The sequence below is a fragment of the Diceros bicornis genome, chromosome 18 (genome assembly GCF_020826845.1).
Source record: "Diceros bicornis minor isolate mBicDic1 chromosome 18, mDicBic1.mat.cur, whole genome shotgun sequence".
In the NCBI taxonomy this organism is placed as follows: domain Eukaryota; kingdom Metazoa; phylum Chordata; class Mammalia; order Perissodactyla; family Rhinocerotidae; genus Diceros; species Diceros bicornis.
In genome coordinates this window covers 1,587,368-1,610,865 of record NC_080757.1, presented here as the reverse complement: position 1 = coordinate 1,610,865, position 23,498 = coordinate 1,587,368, and the positions used below count along the sequence as shown (strand labels likewise).

At 63.4% G+C, this 23,498-nt stretch overlaps 2 protein-coding genes across 5 annotated transcripts in view; one reads left to right on the top strand and one right to left on the bottom strand.

Annotated features, from left to right (window-relative positions):
* FLII (FLII actin remodeling protein) overlaps positions 1-6,275 on the top strand; it is a 13,398-nt gene extending 7,123 nt beyond the window's left edge. For both annotated transcript variants that reach the window (XM_058559549.1, XM_058559548.1), the window contains exons 13-30: positions 135-347; positions 617-796; positions 1,370-1,452; positions 1,578-1,652; positions 1,893-1,976; positions 2,083-2,254; positions 2,795-2,899; positions 2,993-3,184; positions 3,400-3,588; positions 3,962-4,101; positions 4,181-4,421; positions 4,561-4,715; positions 4,794-4,854; positions 4,939-5,067; positions 5,143-5,249; positions 5,341-5,446; positions 5,571-5,636; positions 5,720-6,275. In XM_058559549.1, coding sequence (XP_058415532.1) covers positions 135-347; positions 617-796; positions 1,370-1,452; positions 1,578-1,652; positions 1,893-1,976; positions 2,083-2,254; positions 2,795-2,899; positions 2,993-3,184; positions 3,400-3,588; positions 3,962-4,101; positions 4,181-4,421; positions 4,561-4,715; positions 4,794-4,854; positions 4,939-5,067; positions 5,143-5,249; positions 5,341-5,446; positions 5,571-5,636; positions 5,720-5,854 — 2,433 coding nt within the window. In that variant the 3' untranslated portion in view covers positions 5,855-6,275. The remainder of the gene's footprint in view (positions 1-134; positions 348-616; positions 797-1,369; positions 1,453-1,577; positions 1,653-1,892; positions 1,977-2,082; positions 2,255-2,794; positions 2,900-2,992; positions 3,185-3,399; positions 3,589-3,961; positions 4,102-4,180; positions 4,422-4,560; positions 4,716-4,793; positions 4,855-4,938; positions 5,068-5,142; positions 5,250-5,340; positions 5,447-5,570; positions 5,637-5,719) is intronic.
* LLGL1 (LLGL scribble cell polarity complex component 1) lies at positions 6,116-23,498 on the bottom strand. Of its 3 annotated transcripts, none has more exons than XM_058559552.1 (23): positions 23,384-23,498; positions 19,812-19,909; positions 17,545-17,626; positions 17,323-17,453; positions 15,967-16,125; positions 15,725-15,887; positions 15,507-15,642; positions 15,139-15,193; positions 14,823-14,977; positions 14,527-14,750; positions 14,248-14,315; positions 13,005-13,158; positions 12,826-12,930; positions 11,926-12,218; positions 11,454-11,601; positions 11,116-11,263; positions 9,498-9,793; positions 8,714-8,978; positions 8,395-8,509; positions 8,077-8,189; positions 7,713-7,833; positions 7,474-7,562; positions 6,116-6,754 (listed from the first exon to the last, which is right to left on the bottom strand). In XM_058559552.1, exons 1-22 carry the CDS (start codon positions 23,462-23,464, stop codon positions 7,484-7,486), a joined length of 3,189 nt encoding a protein of 1,062 aa, XP_058415535.1. In that variant the 5' UTR covers positions 23,465-23,498; the 3' UTR covers positions 6,116-6,754; positions 7,474-7,483. The 3 variants fall into 3 exon arrangements, with proteins under 3 accessions (XP_058415535.1, XP_058415534.1, XP_058415533.1); XM_058559551.1 differs by having other exon boundaries at positions 11,116-11,269; positions 15,507-15,639; XM_058559550.1 differs by having other exon boundaries at positions 11,116-11,269; positions 23,384-23,497.

The following is a 23,498-nucleotide window of genomic DNA, read 5'->3' as shown; positions in this document are numbered from 1 at the left end:
GTGTGAACCAGGCTGAGAGGGAGAGGGGCCCCAGACAGAGAGAGCAGCCCATGCCAAGGCCCTGCGGTGGGTAGCCAGTAGAGAGACCAGCCTGAGTCGCTGCAGTCATCCACGCACTGTGACCGTGCCTCCAGGAGAGCGCTGATGCGCGAGCCCCCGGGGGCAAGGTGCGGCGCTGGGACCAGGGCCTGGAGAAGCCGCGCCTCGACTACTCTGAGTTCTTCACGGAGGACGTGGGCCAGCTGCCTGGCCTGACCATCTGGCAGATCGAGAACTTCGTGCCCGTGCTGGTGGAGGAAGCCTTCCATGGCAAGTTCTATGAGGCCGACTGCTACATCGTGCTCAAGGTGAGGGTTGGGCAGCTGTGGGGGCTCCATGACCCCCACAGCCTCTTCTTAGATGGCTCAGAATCCCCCGCTGCACAGTCTTGTTCAGTGAGGGAGGTGCAGGGAGGACTTTGCGGAGGACAGGTGGAGAGGGCCAGGCGGAGGTGTGGCCGTGCAGCCCATCCTGGGGCCGGGGGGGGCCGGTGCCCGTCAGAGCAGCCTCTCTGGGGGCAGCTGGGAAGCCAAGACTTCCTGGTGAAGGCTGACGTAGTCCGTGACCTGGGTCCCAGACCTTTCTCGATGACAGCGGCTCTCTGAACTGGGAGATTTACTACTGGATTGGCGGGGAGGCCACACTCGACAAGAAGGCTTGCTCTGCCATCCACGCCGTGAACCTGCGCAACTACCTGGGCGCTGAGTGCCGTACCGTGCGGGAGGAGATGGGCGATGAGAGCGAGGAGTTCCTGCAGGTGCCGCCCCAGAAGGGCCTGGGGGTGGGGGGAGGGGCGGGCTGATGGGGGCGGGGCCACAGGTCGTGAGGTCGGGACCTAAAGCAACAGGAGGGCAACTGGGGTGAAGGCAAGGGAGCCAGATGAGGCCAAAGGTCGGGAGGCTGGGTCAGCGGAGGCCAGGAGAGAGAGGGGGAGGTGGGGCCAATAGCGGCTAGGGGGCGGGGCCAAGGGCACCTGAGTCCCTTGAGAAGGGCTAGGGAGCTGTGCTGGCCCGGCGGCTAGCTGGCTACCTGTAGACACCCCCACATCCCCTTGTACCGACTCATCGAGGTTTGCCTCTTTGTCAAGCTGCTTGCTCCCGTAGCCTGATACATGCTTATCTAAACGTGCTGTGTGTATCTACAGACACTGATGTTTGTACCTCCTTACACTCCAGAATGTGTTTACATTTTTAGACACAGATCTCATTCTTTTTTTTAACTTCATAAGGGATTTGTAGCCCCTGATGCAGTGTACACAATGCTGTCCCCTCTGGACAGGTGTATTGGGGGCGGGGGGCAGCAGTGATGAGGCCCGCACTCTCACACACAGGTATTTGACAACGACATCTCCTACATCGAGGGTGGAACAGCCAGTGGCTTCTACACTGTGGAGGACACGCACTATGTCACCAGGTGAGGGGGTGTGGGTGTGGGGGGGTGGCACTGACCTGGACTCAGCTGGGAAGGATTGGGGGGAGTGTGTTAGGGTCAGTTGGCCCTTGGTGCCCCCACCCAGCCACTCTTGCTCCGGCCCCCAGGATGTACCGTGTGTATGGGAAAAAGAACGTCAAGCTGGAGCCCGTGCCACTCAAGGGGGCCTCCCTGGACCCGAGGTGAGCCCCCATGATGTGAGGTGGGGGCGCTGGACCCTGAACCTTCTCCCACCAGGGAGGGGCAGCTTGGGCTCTAGAAGAAGAGGCCACCAGCAGCCCCTTTAACCCCTGTCCCACAGACCTTGGAAGGACCAGCAAGGGGGGCTACAGCTCCATCAGAAGGGATTTGGGGTGGGGTCAGGGGCATGGGGGCAATCAGTGCCCGTGCCTGTCACAGCCCCTTCTGCCCCTCCTGTCCAGGTTTGTCTTCCTGCTGGACCGAGGGCTGGACATCTACGTGTGGCGGGGAGCCCAGGCCACACTGAGTAGCACCACCAAGGCTAGGTACGAGGACTGTTCTGCTCAGACGTGGTGGGGTGTTTTGTGCAAAGAAAAATCATCACCGAAGAAGGGGAATGGGCCTCACTAAGGGCTTTGCACCTGCCCTCAGGCTCTTTGCAGAGAAAATTAACAAGAACGAGCGGAAAGGGAAGGCAGAGATCACGCTGATGGTGCAGGGCCAGGAGCCCCCAGAGTTCTGGGAGGTGCTGGGCGGGGAGCCCTCTGAGATCAAGCAGCATGTGCCTGATGACTTCTGGCCCCCCCAGCCCAAGCTGTATAAGGTGAGCTGGGGTGCAGGGCAGTCAGGGTGGGGGAATGAGCCACGCGTCACTGTGGTGGCTGTGGGTTCCATCTGGACTTTGGTGTGGAGTGGCTGCCACCTTCTGGACAGGGAATAGCCCCAGCAAAGATCTGGAAGTTGTCTGGGTGGGGCCACGAGAAACAGTGCTGGGCTGTGTGTTTCCAGAAGGTGAGGCTGAGAAGTGCCTGGGTGCCAGGCCTGAGAACCTTGCCTTAATTCTGTAGGTGATGGGAAGCCATGGGTGTTGTGAGCAGGAAAAGGACAAGTTAGAGAATTAGAAGCGACAGTAAGGACCTGAGGAGGGCAGGCAAGGAAAGCACCGTTTAAAAGCCCTTCCACTGACAGGATGCCCTTAAAACACCTGTGGGTGGAGGAAGGAAACTCGGGTCCAGAGAGGAGCAGGCAGTGCAGCTGAGAGCACACAGCAGGGCAGGGGCCACACGCCAAATCAGGGGCTATTGTGGGTGGAGCTCATGTCCCCAGACCGCCTCCCTGCCACGTCCACCTCTTCCTCCGCCAGGTGGGCCTGGGTCTGGGCTACCTGGAGCTGCCGCAGATCAACTACAAGCTGTCTGTGGAACATAAGAAGCGGCCCAAGGTGGAACTGATGCCTAGGATGCGGCTGGTGAGACATACGCACAGGGAGGAGGGTGAGGGGGCCGCGACCTCTCCCCAGTGGCGCGGCCCCGGCGTTGACCTCCAGCCTTCGGCCCTGCAGCTGCAGAGCCTGCTGGACACGCGCTGCGTGTACATCCTGGACTGTTGGTCCGACGTGTTCATCTGGCTCGGCCGCAAGTCCCCGCGCCTGGTGCGCGCCGCCGCCCTCAAGCTGGGCCAGGAGCTGTGCGGGATGCTGCACCGGCCGCGCCACGCCACGGTCAGCCGCAGCCTCGAGGGCACCGAGGCGCAGGTGCGCAGTGCGGCCACCGCCGCCTCCCGGGGTCCCGCGGACCGCTCAGGCCCTGCCCCTCTGCATCCGTTCCCGCCCCCACCTCCCGGAACTGCCGCCGGGCCCCGCCCCCTCTGGCTCGCCACTCCCACCTCTGGCTCCTGGGGCCCGCCTCCGGACCTCCTCTGACGCCCGCCTTGGCCACGCCCAATTCCCACTCCACATCCCCTCGGCAGGTGTTCAAGGCCAAGTTCAAGAATTGGGACGACGTGTTGATGGTGGACTACACGCGCAACGCGGAGGCTGTGCTGCAGGGCCCGGGACTCGCCGGGAAGGTGAAGCGCGACGCCGAAAAGAAAGATCAGATGAAGGCTGACCTCACCGCGCTCTTCCTGCCGCGGCAGCCGCCCATGGCGCTGACCGAGGTGGGCGGGGCCTGGGGGAGGGCGGGGCCTAGGGCAGAGGTGGGCGGCGCTTATGGGGGCACCTGGGTGGGGCCTGGGGGTGGGCGGGGCTTAGAGGCGGGGCCTGGGAGGTGGGCGGGGGCTTAGAGGGGTGTGTGGGCGGGGCCAAGAGGGGGTCTGTGAGGTGAGCGGGGCTTAGAGGGGCGCCTGGGTGGGGCCTGCGGCCTGGGCGGGGCCAGAGGCGGGGCCTGGGAGGTGGGCGGGCCTAGAGGTGGGGCTGGAGGACGTGGCCCTGGCGGGCGGTGATGGGACCTGTTGTGGGAGGAGCCAGTGTGCTGGTCCCTGTGCGGTGAGGAGGGGCCGGCCCGGGCCAACGAGTGACGGTAACATGCAGGCCGAGCAGCTGATGGAGGAGTGGAACGAAGACTTGGACGGCATGGAGGGCTTCGTGCTCGAGGGCAAGAAGTTCGCGCGGCTGCCCGAGGAGGAGTTCGGCCACTTCTACACGCAGGACTGCTATGTCTTCCTCTGCAGGTGCCGTCTCAGTGTGCTTCCCTCGCCTGGCCCCTCCCCTGCTGCTGGGGGCTCTTCTTACCGCCCTCTGACCCCGCAGGTATTGGGTCCCCGTGGAGTACGAGGAGGAGGAGGAGACGAAAGAAGAGAAGGAGAGGGCCGGGGCCGAGGGCAAAGAAAGCGAGGAGGCGGCAGCCGAGGCGGAGGAGAAGCAGCCCGAGGAGGACTTTCAGTGCATCGTGTACTTCTGGCAGGGCCGCGAAGCCTCCAACATGGGCTGGCTCACCTTCACTTTCAGCCTGCAGAAGAAGTTCGAGAGCCTCTTCCCGGGCAAACTGGAGGTGCGCTGGCCACGCCCACCCCCGCGCAGGGCCACGCCCTCAGCCTCTGGGGGGTGGGACTCAGGCTCAGGGGAGGCTTGGCCTGCGATGGGCAGGGTGGGGGTCCAGGGAGGTGGGCCTGACACTTTTACGCCCCCAGGTGGTGCGCATGACACAGCAGCAGGAGAACCCCAAGTTCCTGTCCCATTTCAAGAGAAAGTTCATCATCCACCGGGGCAAGAGGAAGGCAGCCCAGGGCGCCCTGCAACCCAGCCTCTACCAGATTCGCACCAACGGCAGCGCCCTGTGCACCCGGTGCCTGGCTGCAGGGGAGGGGTCGCGGGGTGGGCAGGCGGGTCGATGACTCCTTGCTGACACCCCACCCTCCTCCAGGTGCATTCAGATCAACACTGACTCCAGCCTTCTCAACTCCGAGTTCTGCTTCATCCTCAAGGTGGGGTGGTGGGTGTGACCAGGACTGTGGGTCAGGGTGGTGGGTTGTAGGCTGGCCTGACCCGAACCCTCTGCACGCTCCCAGGTTCCCTTTGAGAGTGAGGACAACCAGGGCATCGTGTATGCATGGGTGGGCCGGGCGTCGGATCCCGACGAGGCCAAGCTGGCAGAGGATATCCTGAACACCATGTTTGACGCCGCCTACAGCAAGCAGGTGACTGGGACGTGCAGTGGGCAAGCTGGTGAGGACAGACAGGGCCTGGGGCTGGGACTGACTCTTTTCCTACAGGTCATCAACGAAGGAGAGGAGCCCGAGAACTTCTTCTGGGTGGGCATCGGGGCACAGAAGCCTTATGACGATGACGCCGAATACATGAAGCACACCCGGCTCTTTCGGTGAGGCAGGCCCGACCCCCGCCCCAGCTTCCTCCTTAGTCTTGGCACTGCTGCTTATGACCCTCAGCTTCTCCCTGACCCTTGACCCCAGGTGCTCCAACGAGAAGGGCTACTTTGCAGTGACTGAGAAATGCTCTGACTTTTGCCAAGATGACCTGGCAGATGATGACATCATGTTGTTAGACAACGGCCAAGAGGTGAGACCCTGCTGACCCTGCCCATTCAAAGAGCCTACCCATCCGTGGATAGGCGTTCTGAAGCCGGGAGAGGAGGAGTGTCCCCAGGTCCCCCATGAGACCACCTCCCCTGCCATCCCCACAGGTCTACATGTGGGTGGGGACCCAGACAAGCCAGGTAGAGATCAAACTGAGTCTGAAGGCCTGCCAGGTGAGCCCCGTGGAGGGGAGGGCTGAGGCCGGGCTGGTGTCTGGGAGGACTGCCCAAGGCTCACACGCCGTCCTGCTTGCCAGGTGTACATCCAGCACATGCGATCCAAAGAGCACGAGCGTCCCCGCCGCCTGCGCCTGGTCCGCAAGGGCAACGAGCAGCACGCCTTCACTCGCTGCTTCCACGCCTGGAGCACCTTCCGCCAGGCCCTGGCCTAGGGCGGCACCCCCGCCTACAGCGCCCCCCCTGGCACCCCAGCTCTGGGTGAGGGAGAGGAAGGGCCTGCCTGTCCACGCAAGTGGCAGCCCCTGCTCTGATCACTCCCTAGTGCCATGGTCCCCAGCAGCACAGCCCAAGCAGCACCAACAGGGGTAACCCTAACCAGTGCCCCCCGAGGGCTGGGAAATTGGACTCTCTCCAGTGTGAGCTCTCGTGTGACATCCTCTCCCGTGCCAGGGAGAAAACAGATGTGGTTGCCCTTTAAGAGATATTAAATGCTTTTATTTTCAGTATTAAAAATCAGTATTTTTAATATTAAAACAGCACTAACTTTAACAAAATGACAGGAAAAAAAAAAAAAGACCCAAGGTACAATCTACAGGGAAATCCATCCTAACCCCCACCACCCCCAAACACACCTGACTGGGCCCCAGTCCTGGCAGAGCTCCCAGTCACTCACACACACACACACTCACACTTGTGCACAGGCTGGGGGTGGGGAGTGCTGGCCCAGGGGCAAGTACCAAAATAGTTGTTTTAGAAATGACTGTCCAGCCAGGCACAGGCGTTAGAAAAATACTCTGCAAAGAGAGGGGGGAAGGATGGTGTGTGGAGTAGGAGGCAACACAGGCTGCCAGCCTCAGCTGTCCTCCCTGCACGGCACCTGGTCTCCGGGGGAGCCCACTGCCTGTGGCAGAGGCCAGTCTGATCCCACCCCAAAGGCTCTGAGCAGAATCCCAGGCCCACGCCTTTGGGCTGCCCTGGGGCCAGAGTGGGCAGGTCCTGCTGGAGCCCACAGGTTAGCAGACGTGGGTCTAAGGGAAGGGCCAGGAAGGAGCCAGGGGTCCTAGATCCCAGCTCCGAGCACGGCAGGTGGTGGCCGGGTAGTCCTGGCCTTCCTGGCAGAGGAAGAGAAGAGGGGTCAGCAGATGGCCAGGGAGGCCCAAAGAGGCAGGTGGCCTTACCCAGAGGTGCCTCCAGGGCAGGCCAAAAAACCACCCAACCCATCCAGGGGCAAGGACCCTGCAGTGACAGCCTGAGGTGGGCTTGCCAAGTTTCCAAGCACTGACCACATCCAGCCCAGGACGTAGCCAGGGAGGGGGCAGTGGTGACCCCAGCAAAACACAGAGAGCTGGGGTGTCTGCACCTGGTGCAGGGCAAGGCTGTGTGGGCGGGGGCACTCGGCACATAACAGGTTGGGCAGACACACGCCCCAGACCCAGGCAGGAAGCCATCCTGGGCCTGGAGCGGGAACTGGCCAGCCCCGTTGGGGCTCACCTGTCAGGGCCCAACCTCATATGCCTAGGTGATCTCATCTGCGGAAGTGGGCCAACCAGCCACTGAGCCCCAAGCTGCCGCCACCTCTAAGTTTTGGTCTGCCCTTGTTCCAAACTCCCCCCGCCATGACATCCAGGAACTGAGAAGCTGGCCGTTTTTGTAATACCAAACTATGAAAATCCTGTCTGTGTGGGTCCCTGAAGCCCCTGCCGGGACATCTCTGGAAGGAAACCAGGCCTCGAGGGGCCTGCCAGGATTTCAGGTGGGAGACTAGGGCTGGGGGGCCCCAAGGGGTCAAGGCTGAATGGTGAGGACCAGGTGGACCCAGGGCCCGGCACACCTGCAGCACTTCATTTGATCAGGATGGCACAGGCTCGAGCCTCGTCTTCCGCCAGGTTCCTCAGATTCTTCTCCGATTCCTCTGAGGAGCTGGGGAAAGGGGCTGTGACCAGACGGTCTGGGGTCTGGCCCCTCCTTGGTTCTCCATGCCCAGCTTGGACTTAAGGTTGGCTGAAGGGGAGGGGAGGGAGGCTGGGGAGCCAGGGGAGCCCCTCCCGTGGACTTGCCCACCCGCCTCACCCCATAAAATCCTTCACGTCCTCCACCGTGACGTCTCCTGTCGTGTCCAGTGTGGTGTCAGCACTGGTGGCCGAGTCAATGGACACGGGTGAGAGTGTGGCCTCGGGTGGCTCTGGGGTGTCTGCAGGGAGGAAGTGATCAGGCCCCTGCCAGGGTCCCTGGGCACCCTCTGCACCTGGGGACCCAGTCCCAAACCCAGCCCACGGTGGGACGCAGCACCAACAGACCCCACCCCTCTCCGGCCTGCATGCCCCTCCCCAGGCTTCCAGCCTTGGCTCAGCTGCCGCCTCCTGCAGAGGCCTGCCCTGATGTCTGAGCTGTGTGGGCACCCCGCCACCCTCACTTTATGCCCAGCACCCCTCACCAGCTCCCTTGCTGTGGACAGGACTGGGGCTTCCATCGTGGCTCCGTGGGGCCAGGACGATGCCCGGGGTCCCATTAGCCTGGCTCAGCTTGGGCGACTCGCAGAGCTCGTAGCTGCAGATATGGGGCCATGATAGGGGCCACAGGCAGGTGCCTCAAGGCTTGAGGGCCAGACCCCTGCCCTCCCATTCCCAAGCCCTGGGACCAGAAAGGGGTGACACCAGGGAGGACCACCCTTGCTCCATGCAGAATGTGGGGGTGGGGATGAGACCGGCCTTGGTCACAGGCCTTCTGGGCCAGGGGCTCCCCATCCATGCACCTGGCATGGGTGGCATCACGGGGCCAACTAATGTCCAGGGAGCAGAGTGGCTCTGTGATGTTCCGGGCACTTAGGGAGAAGCGTTCAAACTCCGACGGGGAAATCAGGTAGAAACCTGGGTTGGTTGGGGGAAAGAAGGAGCCAAGAGAGCATTTAGGAGGCGAAACTCCAGTTACAGCCCCTCGGCTGGGCTCCCCCCAGCAAGTGCTGCGCCCTGGCTGGCGCCGTGCCCCCGCCTGGATTCCACCCCTCTGCTGACACTCCCCGGCAGTTCTCCTGGCCCTGCCTGGTCGCTTGCCCCAGGCAGCCTTCGCCTCACCCTGGCCGTGGCGTGTGAAGACACAGGAAGCGATGCCGCTGATGTCCTCCTTCCGGATACAAGAGTAGTGCACCTGCGGCCGCAGGCCAGGCACCGAGAAGACGTGCACGTCGCCCAGGTTGGTGAGGCAGGCCAGGCAGGTCTCAGCGTAGTCCTCACAGGCCACGCTGGCAAATGTGGCCAGTGCCACCTTACGTACACGACAACCCTCGTGGGCCGTCAGCTTGAACTTGGTCTTGGCACTCACCTTGGGCAGTGTGAACACCTGGCCAGGGGCAGGTGGCTGGTGAGCAGAGGCTGGCCTGTCCACGCCCCCACGGCCCATCCTTCCTGGCTGCCGGCGCCAGCCCCCACCCCAAGCCCAGTCAGTTCTGTGCCGCTGACCACACTACCTCCTCTGCCTGGACACTCTCCCCCCTGAGCTGCCATCCTCGGACTCGACCTAGGTGCCATACTGCTCCCAGAAACCTCCCAGGGCCCCTCCCTCTGTGGCAAAACCAGTCACACTGGGTTGTAAGGGTTAGATGGCTGGTACCCCCCAAGACCACGAGTTCTTGCCAGACAGAGCCTGGGGGACAGTCAAGGGGTCCTGGTGGGGACTCAGGTAGAAGCGTCTGCAGAAATGCAGCAGGCTGAAGGGGCATCGGGGTGCTTCGCGGCATCTCTGCTGGCTGGGGTAGCCCAGGGGGGTCTCAGCAGGTAGGGGGTGTAGGCAGAGCAGGGGTTCTAGAGGGTCCAATGGTGTCTAGGAGGCGGGGGCCTGCAGGGTCTCCACGCGGCTCACCTTGAACTGCTCCTCAGATGCGATGAGCACAGCATGGCCGCCCTGCATGTCAGGTGCCTGCGCCAGGTCCCGCGAGGCCTCGTAGGGCTCGGGTAATGGGCGGCCGCGCCCGTCCAGCACAGCAATGGCCACCACAGGTGCACGGTGCATCAGCTGCACCTCCTTGCCCAGCACGGCCTCCACCGCCCGCTCCGGCCGCTTCTCGCCGCCCGCCGCTGCCGCCGGCACCTCCAGCGCGTAGGCAAACACGGAGCCCGAGTTGGTGCCTGCCCACATGGTGGGCCCGTGGTGGGCCGCTGCGGGTGACAGGCAGTGAGGCAAGGTGTCTGCCTGCACGCTGCAGGCTCCTCCCTCCTCTCCTGACACCTTGGGACCCAGGACTGGTTCTATTGGCCAGCCTCATGGCCTCGGGCCCCTTCTTTAGACTGCTGATGACAATGGGGGCCTCAGATGCAGCCTCCTGCAGAAGCAGGAACGGCCTCTCAGGCACCTCCACAGGGACATCAACGGTACCCGAAGTGGACCCTGATCTTTTCAACCCCACCTGCCACTCCCTCAGCCCCATCTTAGCAATGCAGCCCCGTCACAAAGCCCCAACGTCCCCCCACATCCCATCACCAGTCCTGTCCCTCACCCAAAAGGGGCGTCAGCGTGCCGGCTGTGCCCCGCTGCTGGTCCCCTGTGCCGCCCCCACCCCTTTTGGTGTGTTCTCCATGGCAACCAGACCCAGAAGGTCCTGGGCCTGGGCTGAAATGAACCAAGGCTGGCCCTGGACGTCTAGCCTGCTCTCCGTGTGTGAGCTGAACCTCTGGAGAAGGTCCTTTAGAGGAGAATCAAAGCTAAAATACAGGAGTGAGGTGGACCCGGGCGGCAGCGCTGGGCGCCTGTGACGCACTGATGAACTCAGCACAACCACGAGGGGGAGCCAAACCCCAGAGAAAAGGTAGCGAGCAACTCAAGCCGCGGCCGGCCAAGACATCCCAACCTGCACACACAAGGGTTTTCACGTAGAATACTCGAACCAGATAAACAAGAGTGTGGGGCGGGAACAGGTGCAGCAGTGGCCTGCTCGCTGGCACCAAGGGAGGGACGTGAATGACTGTGTATGGTTGAAACTGTCCGTTATACAAGTTAAAAATCAATCCGCGAATCAGTCAGTAAACCCAACCACATCACTTCTCTGCGCAAGGCCCTCTCGGGGCTCCAACTCTCGGGGTCCAAGCTGGCTCCTCAGCAGGCGGCCAGCACCAGTGCCTCCCGGAGCCCTGTCCCTCCACTCCAGACACCACTCAGGCAGTCTCCCAAACACATGCCACCTCTGGGCCTCGGCCCCGGCCGACCCCCCACGCTCCCTTCCCCCTATCTCGGACTCCCTTCTCTCCACTTGGCTCTCAGAGGAGCCCGACTCAGTGACCAACCCCGTAGCATAGGAAATTCTGGGGGGCTGCCTGGGTGGCCGGGGCACCCTGTTGCGAGCACAGCCCGGCACACATCAGGCACTCAGAACACTCTCCAACCTCCTGGAAGGTGTGGTCCCACCCCTCCTCCACCACCACCCATTTCCTAGACGGCCAACTGAGGCCCATCTCCCCAGGCCCTGTCCCTCCCCCAGCCTCACCATCTCGAAGGAACGTGTCAGCAAAGTAGAGGCAGCGCACCACGCCCGAGAGGGAGTCGTCAGCCGAGCGCGGCTCAATGCGGCGCTGGACGGGCGTCATCTCCACGTCATGCGGGCAGGCCTGCTCCGCCAGCTGTGCGTTGGCCTCCTGCAACTGGAAGGGCGTGGGGCTCCGGAACATCGCCTTCCCTGCACCCCATCTGCTCTCACACAGCCTGGCGCCCAACACTCCTCCTCCATCCTCCCCGCTCACCCGGATCACCCCAGGGGCCCCGGGGGGCTCCATTTTTACAGCACGGCCCAGAGGAGCAGCACCGGGCAGCCAGGCCCCAGCTCACCTTGCTGTTGGTGTTGGCAGCCCGCTTCTTGCCTGAGACTCGGCTCTTGCGGATGCGCCGGAAAGACTGGCGCAGCGACTTCTTGAGCGACTTCACCCGGGAGAGCGGCCCCTCCATGGCCAAGGAGTCATTGGGGTGAAGGGTGCACCTGGGGGCAGGCAGGCGCCAGTCGTGCTACGAAGCAGCCTCCTGGAGCAGCCCCCGTGCTCCTGCTGACCCGGTCAGGAAGCCCGAGCCCCTCTATGCTGCCCACCCAGCCCAGCAGCTGGTGGCCTGAGAGCCCCACCAGCAGCACTGCACATAAGGACAGAACTGCCAGAGGCAATAGAACCACCATCACCACACCAAGGCTTAGAAGGGGAAACTGAGGCCCAGGCAGGCGCAGGGCTGCACCATAGGTCCCACAGGAGGCTGGGCCCAGGTGGAGGTGCAGACCCCATCTCACCAGGCTCCGGGCCTGCCCCCCACATACCTGGCCAGGACAGGGCTCTTGCGCTGGTAGTCAAAGAGGCCAAAGCCATGACTGGTGCCAAAGGCCACGAGGCTCCACTCAGTGTGGAGCGTGACCGCAGTGACAGCAGCTGGCGGCAGGCACTGAACCAGCACGCGGGGCTGGAAGCCAGTGGGCCAGGGCAGGGGCCCCGTGCGCGGGCTCAGCCGCTCGTGGCCCTTCCACGTGAAGCCCTCGCGGTCCTGGAGGAGGTCCACACTGGCCACACTGACTGCCTGCTCTGACGGCGCGTCACTCAGCTCCAGCACCAGCACCTGAGACCGCAGCCGGGCGAGGGGGGGGTGAGCACGGAGGAGGGGCCCCCCGTGCCCCACCGAGCCCACAGAGCCACTGCCGGGGTGGTCCCAGGATTGTCTCCAGTTTGTCTTCTGAATATGCACTTACTGAATGCCTACTGTATACCAAGGCCCTCAGTGAGCACTGAGGAACATGGTGGTGACCAAGACCTGCCAGTCCCTGCCCTTCTGGGGCCAAGTAATCCCCCCGCACCAAGCCTGTCTCCCATTTAGCAATAAGCACAAATTGAGCACCTTCTACATAATGTGCGCGTGCTGGCGGCATGGCAGTGACCAAGACCCACTGGCCCCTGCCCTACCTGGGCTCATCTAACACCTATGTTCCTGCCCCCGGCCCCAACCCTCCATGGTCCCCTACAGCCAAAGCTTGGAGGCAAGGTCCCCAACAATGGGCCCCACCGCCCTGGCTGGCCTCACCCCAGCCAGCCCCGCCTGGAGCCCCATTCCCACCTCCGGGCTTTTGCCCATGCTGACCCCCTACCACTCCACCAGACCCTCCAGTTTAGGCCCACCTCCTTCAGAAAGCCCTCTGAGACCCCCAACCCTGAGGACATTGCAGGCCTACCTGGCCTGCAGTGCCGGCCACCACCATCTGGGCTGTGTACTTGCAGAGTGCCACCTTCTGCACGCCGAGCCGGGGATCGTCACTGTAGGGGTCAAAGCAGCCCACCTGGGGAGTGCGATGGAGTGATGACACAGGGCAGAGCGGGGACCAGGCTCCAAGGGGCTGGGAGGGGGGCCCACCTTGCGGAAGGGCGGCCAGTCGTCCTCGGTGGCCTGGGCCAGGCTGTCGGCATGCTCGCAGTCCGTCTGGAAGAGGCCAGCTGTGCTCAGCTTGTAGAGCGGCCGCAGCGCCACCCCAGAGGCATCCCAGAACCGCACAGTGCCGTCCTCGTGGCTGCAGGGAGGGCGACATCAGGCCCACACCGGGTGCCCATGCACCCCTCCTTCCACTCATCCAGTGATCGCTCACTGAGCACCTACTGCACATGCTGAACGTTGACCAGACTCCTACTGCATACAACCAACAGGAAGCACCCACTATATAGGGCAAACACATAACTGAGGGCCTGCTGGAGGCCAGGCCACATGCACCTGGGCTCTTCAAACAGGGTGAGAAAGGGTGGAAAGAATCCCCAGTGTGATGAACAGGAAATGAAAGAGGGGGTAATGCTGGGAACAGAGGACCAGGGGGTTCTGCCCCCACGGGGGCATCCAGAAAAGGTAATCAGAAGTTAGCCAGTCACAGAGCAGAGGGATCAGTTGGGGCATGAGGCAGCCATGTAGGTAGAGCAGCAGGAAGAATGGGGAGGTCGGGAGGAAGCAGGGAAGGGAAAGGGTGGGGAAGGGGCAGACAAATCTGGGGTGCACCTTTGGGACACAGCTGCAGAGCCCAAGTGGGGAGCCCCTGGGCGGTGGAGGGAGCCCAGAGACAAGACATGAGAAGGTGAGTGAGTCTGTGGGGCTGGTTGGGACACCTCTAGCAGCCCTGAAAGCCACAGTTAAGAGTTCTGAAGCAGGGGAGGGGGACGCAGGAGTCAGAGGCCTGAGGGTCCCTGCACAGGCAAGCGCAAGGGCAGGGCAGGAAGTGAGGCCTGAGTCACCGGGCACGTCAGCACCTGCCAGGCCCAGGCCGGGCTCTCCAACACCAGCCCTGGGCGGCTCAGCGTGGGCCAGCCCAGATTTTCCGGTCCCAAGGAAGGCTGGGTGGGGGGAGCTCAGTTCCAGGCCAAAAGGCAGGGCAGGGCAGGGCCTTGAACCAGGATCTAGGGAAGCTTCACCCCAATGCACCCTGTGGGATGGGGCAACCTGGTCCCACCAAGGCCAGGGCCTGAGTCACCAGGCAGGTCAATACCCGCCAGGCCCAGGACGGCTCTCCTACACTTGTGTGGGCCACACAAGTGTACCAGGCCCCACGCGCCCACGTACACATGCACACATACACATCACGACTGTGCGTGGCCAGGGGACACGACATCTGCCCTACCCAGTCAGCAGCAGCCCTCGCTGTGATGGCTCCTGGGCCAGGTTGCGGCCCCCGGTTATGGGCCAGCTCTGGGAGAAGGGGCGAGATGTAAGTGCAAAGTGAGGACAAATGTCTTCTCCCTCTCACCCCAGACATGGCATCCAGGACCCAAATTGCCCCAGAGATCCCCACAAACACCTGCCACGTTAACCACCTCCAGGCCTGTGCCTGGACAGTGCCCTCCACCGGGAACACCCTCCCTCCCCAAGACCTGGCCCCGCAGGACGCCACGACACACACCAAGGAGCTGGAGGCAGGCTGGGGGCTCTGCTGCTCGCCAGCGCTCACGATGCGGGCCCACAGCTTGGCAGGGACGTTGGCGACGTGGGCCGAGCAGGTGATGGCGGATGAGTGCAGCGGGGCCAGGTATGGAGCAGGCACAGCTGGCCAGCCGGGCGTTTGCAGGTCTAGCACCACCAGCTCCTCTTCGAGCAGCACGGCCAGGGCCTGGGGCTCGTCGAACTCTGTGGGGCAGCAGCGGGGTGAGCATGGATAAGCGGCGCTGGGCACAGGCCGGGGGAGGGCAGGGCACACACCATCCTCGGGCCGCGTGCTGTGCACCGTGAAGAAGTCGATGATGCGGGAGGTGAAGTCCAGCGTCACCAGAGTCTCGGCCTGGAGCACACTCACACAGTGGCGGTCGCCATAGCTGGCGCGGGGCATGCCGCCACTGAAGATGATAAAGTGGCCCCTGCGCAGAGTGGAGCAGCCACGTGAGCCACCTGGGCCGGAAGCGCACACTGCCCGACCCAGGGAGAGCATCGCAGGACATTCCTGTGGCCCGGAACACACCCTCCGCCCCACAGCCTGACGCAGTCCCCGACCCACACCTGAGACCAGCTCCCCACCTACCCAGACTGACAGCTTCGCCACAGAATCTTGTTGATCGCTTTGCAGGGGAAGGGACCTGGAGGGGGGACAGTGTCAGGCTCACTCGCTCGCCTGCTGGGACCAGAAGGGCCTCAGGTCGCACTGCTCACCTCTCTGCCCACTCCCGTCCTGCCTCTACCACTCCCCGCCTCCCAGCTGCTTTCTGCCTCTCCAAGGGGAAGGCCACTGCCCCTGACCATGCCTCCCGGGGGGCTCACCTCTGCAGATTTGGCTTGGTGCTGCTGCCTTCCACAAGTCCTCCTGGATACCCCCACTGAGGCGCGGCAGCCCCCAGTGCCTCAGCTTGGGATCCTCCATCAACCCCGTGCTCAGGCCTCCCCAGTACTCACCATAGGGCGTGGTGGCTACCACGGGCTGCGTTGTCGGGGAGCTGCCGGTGTCTGCAGACCAGACGGCATAGCTGCCATCGCTGTGTGAGCTGACCAGCGTGCCGCCGCCACGCTCCCAGCACAAGCTCTCCAGCTGCTGCAGGGCAGGGCGGGTGGGCGTGAGCAAGGCGGCCATGAGCAGAGGGCCCCGGCTGCGGGCACCGGCTTCACCCACACACCTGGTTCCCCAGGAAGACACGGTCTGCACACTGTGCAGCCTGGTTCCAGATGACCAGCAGGCCTCGGCTGTAGCCAATGAGGATCTTGGTGGGGTCCCGCAGGTGTCCCTGCAGAGCTTCCACGGGGCCCAGGGCCTTCCCACAGCGGTAGTCATCTGGTACACTGCAGAGGGGGCTCAGGTGAGCCAGCAGAAGCACTGCCCAGGCACTACAGGGTGCTGGGAGATCTGCCCACCTCTCACCTTCGCAGAACCTCGTCAGGGCCAAGGGTCTGCCCCTCAAGCAGCGTCAGCGTGGGAACATCCAGGAAGAAGATGCTGCCACCCTCGGTGCCCAGGGCTGCCATGTCACCAGCAGCTATCAGCAGGACCACTGTGACGCGGGTGAGGCTGGGCGGGCCACTGCGGGAGACAAGGGGAGGCGGGGGAGAGTGCAAGCCCGTCCACCTGCTGAGGAGGGTGCGGGGGGGCTGGGCTGCCACTGTTAGCTCATTACAGCTCCTCTGTGCTCACTGGGCCCTGATTATCAAGCAGGCTGGTGACCAGAAGGTGAGGGTGGTGGCTGTGGGCATGGTAATTAGCTCGCTCAATTATTCGTCAGGATGTCGGCGGTGAGAGGGATAAAAATAGGCTCCCTAGGTCTTGGAGACGGGCTCCGAAGTTCCTCCCACCCTCCAGGAAGGGAAGGCAGGAACCAGGCAACCCCTTGGGCCAGGACCAGGAGCTCCAGGACACACAGCCCTCCTGAGCCCCACCCAAGAACCCCTGACGCCAGCCCTCTGGATGCCCCCCTGACTTTGCAGGAGGGCCCAGATCAGTCCTGTCTGCAGAGGCTGGGAGATCCCAGGACTGCACCCCTAGGTTATGGCTGCACGTGTAGGGGTGTCATCCAGCCCCCAGCAGGAGCAGTACAAGCCTCTCGCTGAGCTAGAGAAAGGCATCTTGCAGGGTGAAGGACTTGCCCACTCCAGCCTCCAGCCATTTCAGTGAGGGCCAGCAGGGCCAGGGACTGAGGGACTGAGGCGCCTTACACTCTCACCAGCAGTCCAGGCCACTCTGTTGTCCCCTGGGGTGTCCTGCTAGCACCTCACACAGCACTGCCCAGTAGGACCCTCCTTGCCCCTAAACTCGCCCTTTCACCTGTGTACACTATGGCCTGTCACCCCACCCCCAATTCAAGGGGCCAGGGGACCCTTGCTAGTATCAGCTCTGCTTAGCCCTGCCCAGTGCCCCCAGACACCCCCATCACTGCAGGGAACGCAGTGCCACACACCAGGTACCAGGAGCCTGCGACACAACACGCTCTCCCATCCTGGGTCTCGAGGCCCTAGCAGTCCCGTAGCACAGCCCCTACCTGCTCAACTTAGACTCAGCTGCAACTCCCCATCTAACACCCGCAAAATCCATGCAGCACATCTCAGTCAAGAGGGGTCCAAGTGCTGCCTTCCGGGACCCAGGCCCAACTCAACGCACCCCGCCACCCTGAACCCTGCCCCGGGCAGCTTCCTGTCCCCACCACGCCTTCGCATGGCCGCTTCCACAGCCCCCACCCAGCTCCCCCATGACCGGCGGCTGGTGTCCAGCCAAGTCCTCCAGTACCTGGCACCATCAAAGCCTGGCCGACCGGGTGGCTGAAAGCTGAGCGCTTCCTCCAGATGGGCACAGCCATTACGGTGGATGATCTCCCAGAGATGCAGGCTGCTGTCGTCCAGCAGAGTCAGGAGGCGACCCTGGAGGGGAGCAGAGACCAGGACTGGGCTAGCTGGGGAGGGGGTCTAGGGGCCATAGGAGCCAACTGGTGGTGGGCGGGTAGAGGCTCACCTGGCCGGGCAGGAAGTGCATCTGCGTGACAGTGGTCATGTCTCGGTGCAGGCCCGTGAACTCCACGCCAGGCGCACCGTAGCTGAGGGCAACAGGTCAAGGGCAGAAAGAAGCAGGCACGGGCCGGGAAGCCAAGGCACGGGAGATGCCCAAGCGTCCTCGTTCCCAAGACCATTCCAATGGGTCCCAGCCAGCCCTGCCTACCCAGGAGCCCCCAAAGTCCAGGTGGGCCTTCCCTGAGGAAGCGCCATCCTGCACTCTCATGGGATCTCCAGGTCCGAGTGCAGGCTCCACTGAGCTCCTGCAAGTCGGCGCTGCCATGTGACCTTCACCTCCTCATCTGTAAAATGGGCTAGTGACTCCTGCCTCGTAGGGCTGGCACAGGGCAAGTGAGAAGAGAAACACACCCAGCACGCCTGGCCCAGACTGGCACACAGCCAGGGTCCACTCTATGTCAGCTTCGTGAGCCCGCAGGTCAGGATCACACAGGCAGAGATGTGAGGCCAGGCCTGGGCAGGGAAGCCCGGGGAAGAGGAGAGTCCAGGCTGCCCCTTCCCACAGCTCCAGGCCAAACTCCAGCTGTGGGCAACCAACCTCCCTCCGGGGCAGACAGCCAGCAGCCCCCACAGCAAGGGAGGAGAGGCCGCAGCCTGCCCATTTTACAGATGAGTACACAGAGGCTTGGGGAGGCTGGACGACCTGTTTCAAGTGCCCAGCCTCAGTGCCAGAGGCCAAGCAACTTGACAGTGGATGGGCAGGGCCAAGGGGGCCCAGGAGGGAGGGATGGGAGGGGTCAGCAACGTTGCCCGGCAACAAGGCAAGAGCCGTTGCTTGGAATTGGAGCTGGGATTCCCTGTAGGAGCCAGGAGAACAGAAAAGGGGACAAAAGAGGGGGCAAGAGTGCTGGGCGTGAACCAGGGTCGTCAAGGAGACAGGGCCAGCCTTGAGGGGGAGGGGCGGCTTCTGTGGCCAGGGCCTGTCCTCTCCAGCCTCAGTTTCCCAACCGAGGGCTCCGGGCTGGGGTGGTCTGGGGGGAAGGGGAGGGCTCTGGCCTCCTCTGAGGCTATCTCCTCGTCTGTACATCACGTTCCTTGTGACCATGAGGAGTCTGTGCCCAAGAGAGACCAGGACACCAGGAGGGACAGCTTGAGAGGCTAACAGAGACGCGTGGTGCAGGGCACTGTGGGATACCGACTGCTATGACGGAGAAAGGGGCTGTGGGGACACAACACACAAGTGGGGCAGGACAGCACCCAGGAGGGGTGGGAGCAGCAGGCCAGGAAGTGGGCACCCCCCAGGGCAGGTGGGCGGTTGGGGGCCGGGGGCCAGGGCACTGCACCCACCTGGCCCATCCCCTTCCCCACTGGGGCCTCAGTGCCCGTGGCGGAGGGGCATCCCGGCCCTGCCAGACTCCCAAGGAGGCAAGCTCACACACCGCAGGCCAGGCGCCCGCCCCTGCCTGGCCAGTGCCCCCAGACCTGGGGTGGGCAGACCCCACCCCACCCTGCTCCTTTCAGGCACTGACTCATTTTGTGCCAACTGATGTCCCCAACGAGGACACTGAGACCCAGAGGGTCACACGGGGAGGGGTGGGGGTGGGCAGCTCGCACTATGCAGCCGTCACCACACTCTGCACCTCAGTGTCCCCGCCTGAGGGGCTTCGCTGCGAGCAATGGGGGTGGGACTCTCCACCGCAGGCACGGAGGCATTCAGCTGCCTGTTTGCCCCCCTCACCCCCACCCCTCGCTTGCAGGGAAAATGCCCGCTTTGTGCAGCTCACACGGCCCATTGTGTGGCCGCCAGCATCCAGGTGGGGGCCGCGCCGCGCTCACCATGCCGAGCCTGGCACTGCCCCCAGCCCCTCAGCCGAACACACGTGTCTTCACAGCACACACGTGTGTGTGCCCGGTCACCAGGGCAGGGGCCCACTGTGTGACCCCCACCCACCCACTACCCCTGATGGGTCCCATGCTCAGCCAGCCCCCTGGCCCAGCTTCCCCAGTCACAGCTGCTGGGACAATGGCAGGGTCACCCAGGTAACTGGTTGGCTGAAATGCAGTGAGGGACAGCTGTGGCCACTACCAGCTGACACCCCATCCTCTCTGAGGAAACAGCCCAGGGCAGAAGCTGCAGCGGCCTCCACCAGGATCCCGGCACCTACTGCAGCCTCCCTCCCAGGCCGGACCCTGCCCACGGAGCCCAGCACACAAGGAGCTGCAAGCAGGTGGTCCTCACAGGGCCCAGAGGCCGTGGCCCGCAAAGGATACATCTTGACAGCCCCAGACCTGGTGCCGATGGCCATGATGCGAAGCTCGGGGTCGAAGGCCAGGGCGCTTGGCTGGTTGGGGAAGCCATGCTCCACGGTCTACAGGGGAGGAGGGGGCAGGGCACTCGCACAGGCCCTGCTGCCCCACCCCGAGGCCCACCCCAAGGCCGCCTCCAGGCTCTGCTGCTGGTGCACAGCAGGACTAGAGCTGGGTCCACCTGCAATCTGTATCTCAGTGTCCTCAACTGTGAAATGGGCCATCATGCCTCCAGTCAGCGTACAAGGGCCTGAGCCCCTGGCGCCACCAGAGGCCTTCCTCTGGCCAAGCCCACGTCCCTCTCCACACCCGTGTCCACCTCACTGTGCACGGGCTCTGGCAACAAACACACAGAACAAAACTCAGCGAGGCGCAGGCCTGGGAGTGGACTCCACCTACCCCAAGGGTGGCGCCCCGCACCCCATCCTAGAGGCACAGAAGCTTGCTGAGGGGCCACGCTGCCCGGTCTCCCACGGGAAGTCCATGGCGCTCCCCAAACACAGACCCCACGTGGAGGTCAGAGGCCAATACCCAAAGGTTATCTAGGCAGAGGCTCCTGATGCCCTCACCCCCAGAGGACTGCCCCCATCCCTAGACTCAGAGACAGGGAGACTGAGGCCCAGAGGGGGAGCCTCCTGCCCAGTCCCTGAAGGTGTCACCCACCTCCCAGACGTGGGTTCCTTCCCTGGAAGCCAGGCAATGAGATTCACACTCCCTCTGTGGCAGGGATGGTGTGAAGGGGGCTTGTGCACCGGGGGTGTCGAGGCCCGTCCCACCAGGCTGCACTCGCTCCTTAATTCCGCTCACTTGCACTTTCCTCCATTTGCCCACCCCCCCAAGGAGCTGCTACTCATCCCTCGAGCCCTGGGCCCCCAGCCCCCGTCCTCAACACCAATGTGGGCCACCAGATGTGGGCCACTGGTACCTCCTGACCACTGCCTCAGCAAGACACATATTTTGTAAGAAACCCTGGTCCCCGGGCCTGGCACCCCAGCCTCCCTCCTGCCTCATCCCATCCAGGTAGGGACTGTGCCCTCTGGGCAGCTGGCTCAGCCTCAGGCTAGCCTCAGCACTCTCCAAGCCTCAGTTTCCCACCTGGGCACTGGGGGCAGTGAGTCCACCTGACAACAATCACCCATGTCGCCGGGGGTGGGGAGGCAGCATGCCCATGCTGGACCTGACCATGTCTGACCAGGCTCCTCCTCCGCTCAGGCCCCTCCAGGCGCTCCCAGCTCACTCCGGCAAAGCCAAATCCTTACAACTGGCCCCTTTCCGCCCTCCATCTCCCACTCTCCCCTGGCTCACCGGACTCCAGGCCCAGTGATCTTTTGCTCTCCCCTAATTTACTAGGCAGGCTCCTGCCTCAGGGCGTTTGCATCTACTATCCCTCTACCTGCAAGGCACTTCACCCAGCACACCCCATGGCAGGCTCCTTTCCATCACTCAGGTCTCAGCTCAGGAGTCAGTTCCCTCCTAAAGCACCCAGGCTCTAGCAGCCATCCCTGCCCAAAGGCTCCATGCCCTCCCCCTACTTTATTTTATCCACAGCACTGCCCACCACCCAAATTACTGCAGCATTTACTCTTATTGTGGCTTTTCACTCTCTCCCCCACTAGTACATCAGCCCCCTGAGGGAAGAGGTATTTGTCCCTTTTGGTCACTGTGGTGTCCCCAGCACCTAGAAAGAACTCACACACAGCAGGAGCTCAGTATTTGTTAAACTGTCATAGAGTGGACATCCCACAGGCAACTTACGGGCAGGGCTGGAATTCGGACCCAAGACAGAGTCCAAAGTCCATGCTCGCCCCTGACGAGCCCCCCGACTAGAGAATCTGGGGCCTATTTTCTAGTGATCACATACGACTCCTTCTGGTGACCAAGCTCCTTGCCCAAGACCACGCCCCCACCGTTGCTGCCCACTCAGAAAGGGCTCCTTAGCGGGGAGCCCTCACCTTCTGCCAACCCAGCGCCAGCCAGGGTGAGCCGAGCCTCCCCACCATCTGTCTCAGGTCCCCACTTCACACTCCAACTCACTGGCTGAGGAGGTGACACCTTAGCCCAGTGCCTGCCCCACTGTCATTCTCCTCTCACCGCCCGGGGGCTCACCCTCACAGCCACGCAGCACAGGAGGGGGGCCGTCTGGGAGCACCTGGGCACCAGCCTCCCCTCAGGCCCCTGGCAGGTTCTCAACCACCAAGTCTGCGGGTCCGGGCAGCCCCTCACTACCACCTCAGAAACCCTGCCCACCCCAAGAGATGTCCCAGTGCCTCAGCCACTCCAAGTCCAGTTGTCCCAGAGCTTCCTCCTGGACAAGAGTCTCCTCCTGGACCACAGCAGCCCCTCGGAAAACCCCTGCCTCTCAACTAAAGTCAAATCCCACCGACGAGGGGACACAAGGACAAAGTGCCCCAGCTCACTCTGTGACTTTGGGCAAGTCGTCAGCCCTCTCTGAACCTCAATTTTGTCACCTGTATGACAGGGATAACAACTCTAGCTCCCAAGAGCAGTGAGGGCTGTGCAATCAGAGGGCTTTGGGGTAAAACTGAGGCCAGAACCAACCCCTGGGAGGAGTTAGCAAGGGGCAGGCTGGGGCTGAAGGCAGCCCCTTTCTCAAGGCCCCTCTCGCCCTACCCAGGGAAAGAAAGGAAGGAGCAGACTTCCACCCCCACCTCCTCGGTCGGCTGGCCCATGTGACACAGGGGGCAGAGCCCACAGCAGAGAGGAACGTGGCCCCATTTCACAGCAAGGAAAACTGAGGCCCTACGATGTGAAGCGCAGTTGGGTACACAGCCAAGCATCTGCCCTGGAGCCCCCGGCAGGGCAGGGTACAGCAGGGCACGGCAGAGCCGAGGGCCGTGGGAGCAGGGAGGAGAGAACCGAGAAGGGATTTCCCAGCCCCACTCCCCAACATCTGCCTCCACTCCGCACCCCTCCCGCCCAGCCTGGGCGCAAAAGCAAAACAAACGGGGCCCTGGGCTGCCCCAAGGGCTGAGCAGGGGTGTGGAGGGGCCCCAAAGAAAGAGAGATAGAGAGACAGAGAGGGAAAGACAGAGAGTTCGAGAGACCTCACAGATACATATGGAGGCAAAGAGAGACACGCAGGAAGAGACAGGCAAAGACTCCGAGATGCAGAGACAGAAAGACAGGGAGAGAAGAGAGACACAGGGACACAGGGACAGAGGCAGAGACACCCCCTCCCAAACACAGGCAGAGACGAGGACGGGGAGGCGGCCCAAGAGCGCGGGGCAGAGGCCCGCAGCCGCGCGGAGCCGCCCCGAGACAGGGAGCCCCCGAGACCCCGGGGACAGAGACCTGCGGAGCGGGCCAGGGAGGCCCAGAGAGCGGAGACCCAGACCCCCCCCAGCGCCCGGCGCGGAGCCGCGGAGCAGGCGCGGAGTGGGGCCCGCCGAGGGGCGGCCGGCCCGCCCCGCCGCGCGCCCCCTCCCCCCGGCCCGACGTGGCTCCGGCCCCCGGCCCCCGGCCCGCCCCGCCCCTCCCCTCCCCTCCCCTCCCGCCCGGCCGGGCGGCCACCGCACCTTGTTGAAGGCGAAGAGCTCCTGCTTGAGCTTCTCGCGCTGCGGGTCGGCGCCCTGCCGCCGGAACCGAAACTTCATCATCTTGCGTCCGGCCGCCGGCGCCGCGCCCGCCGCC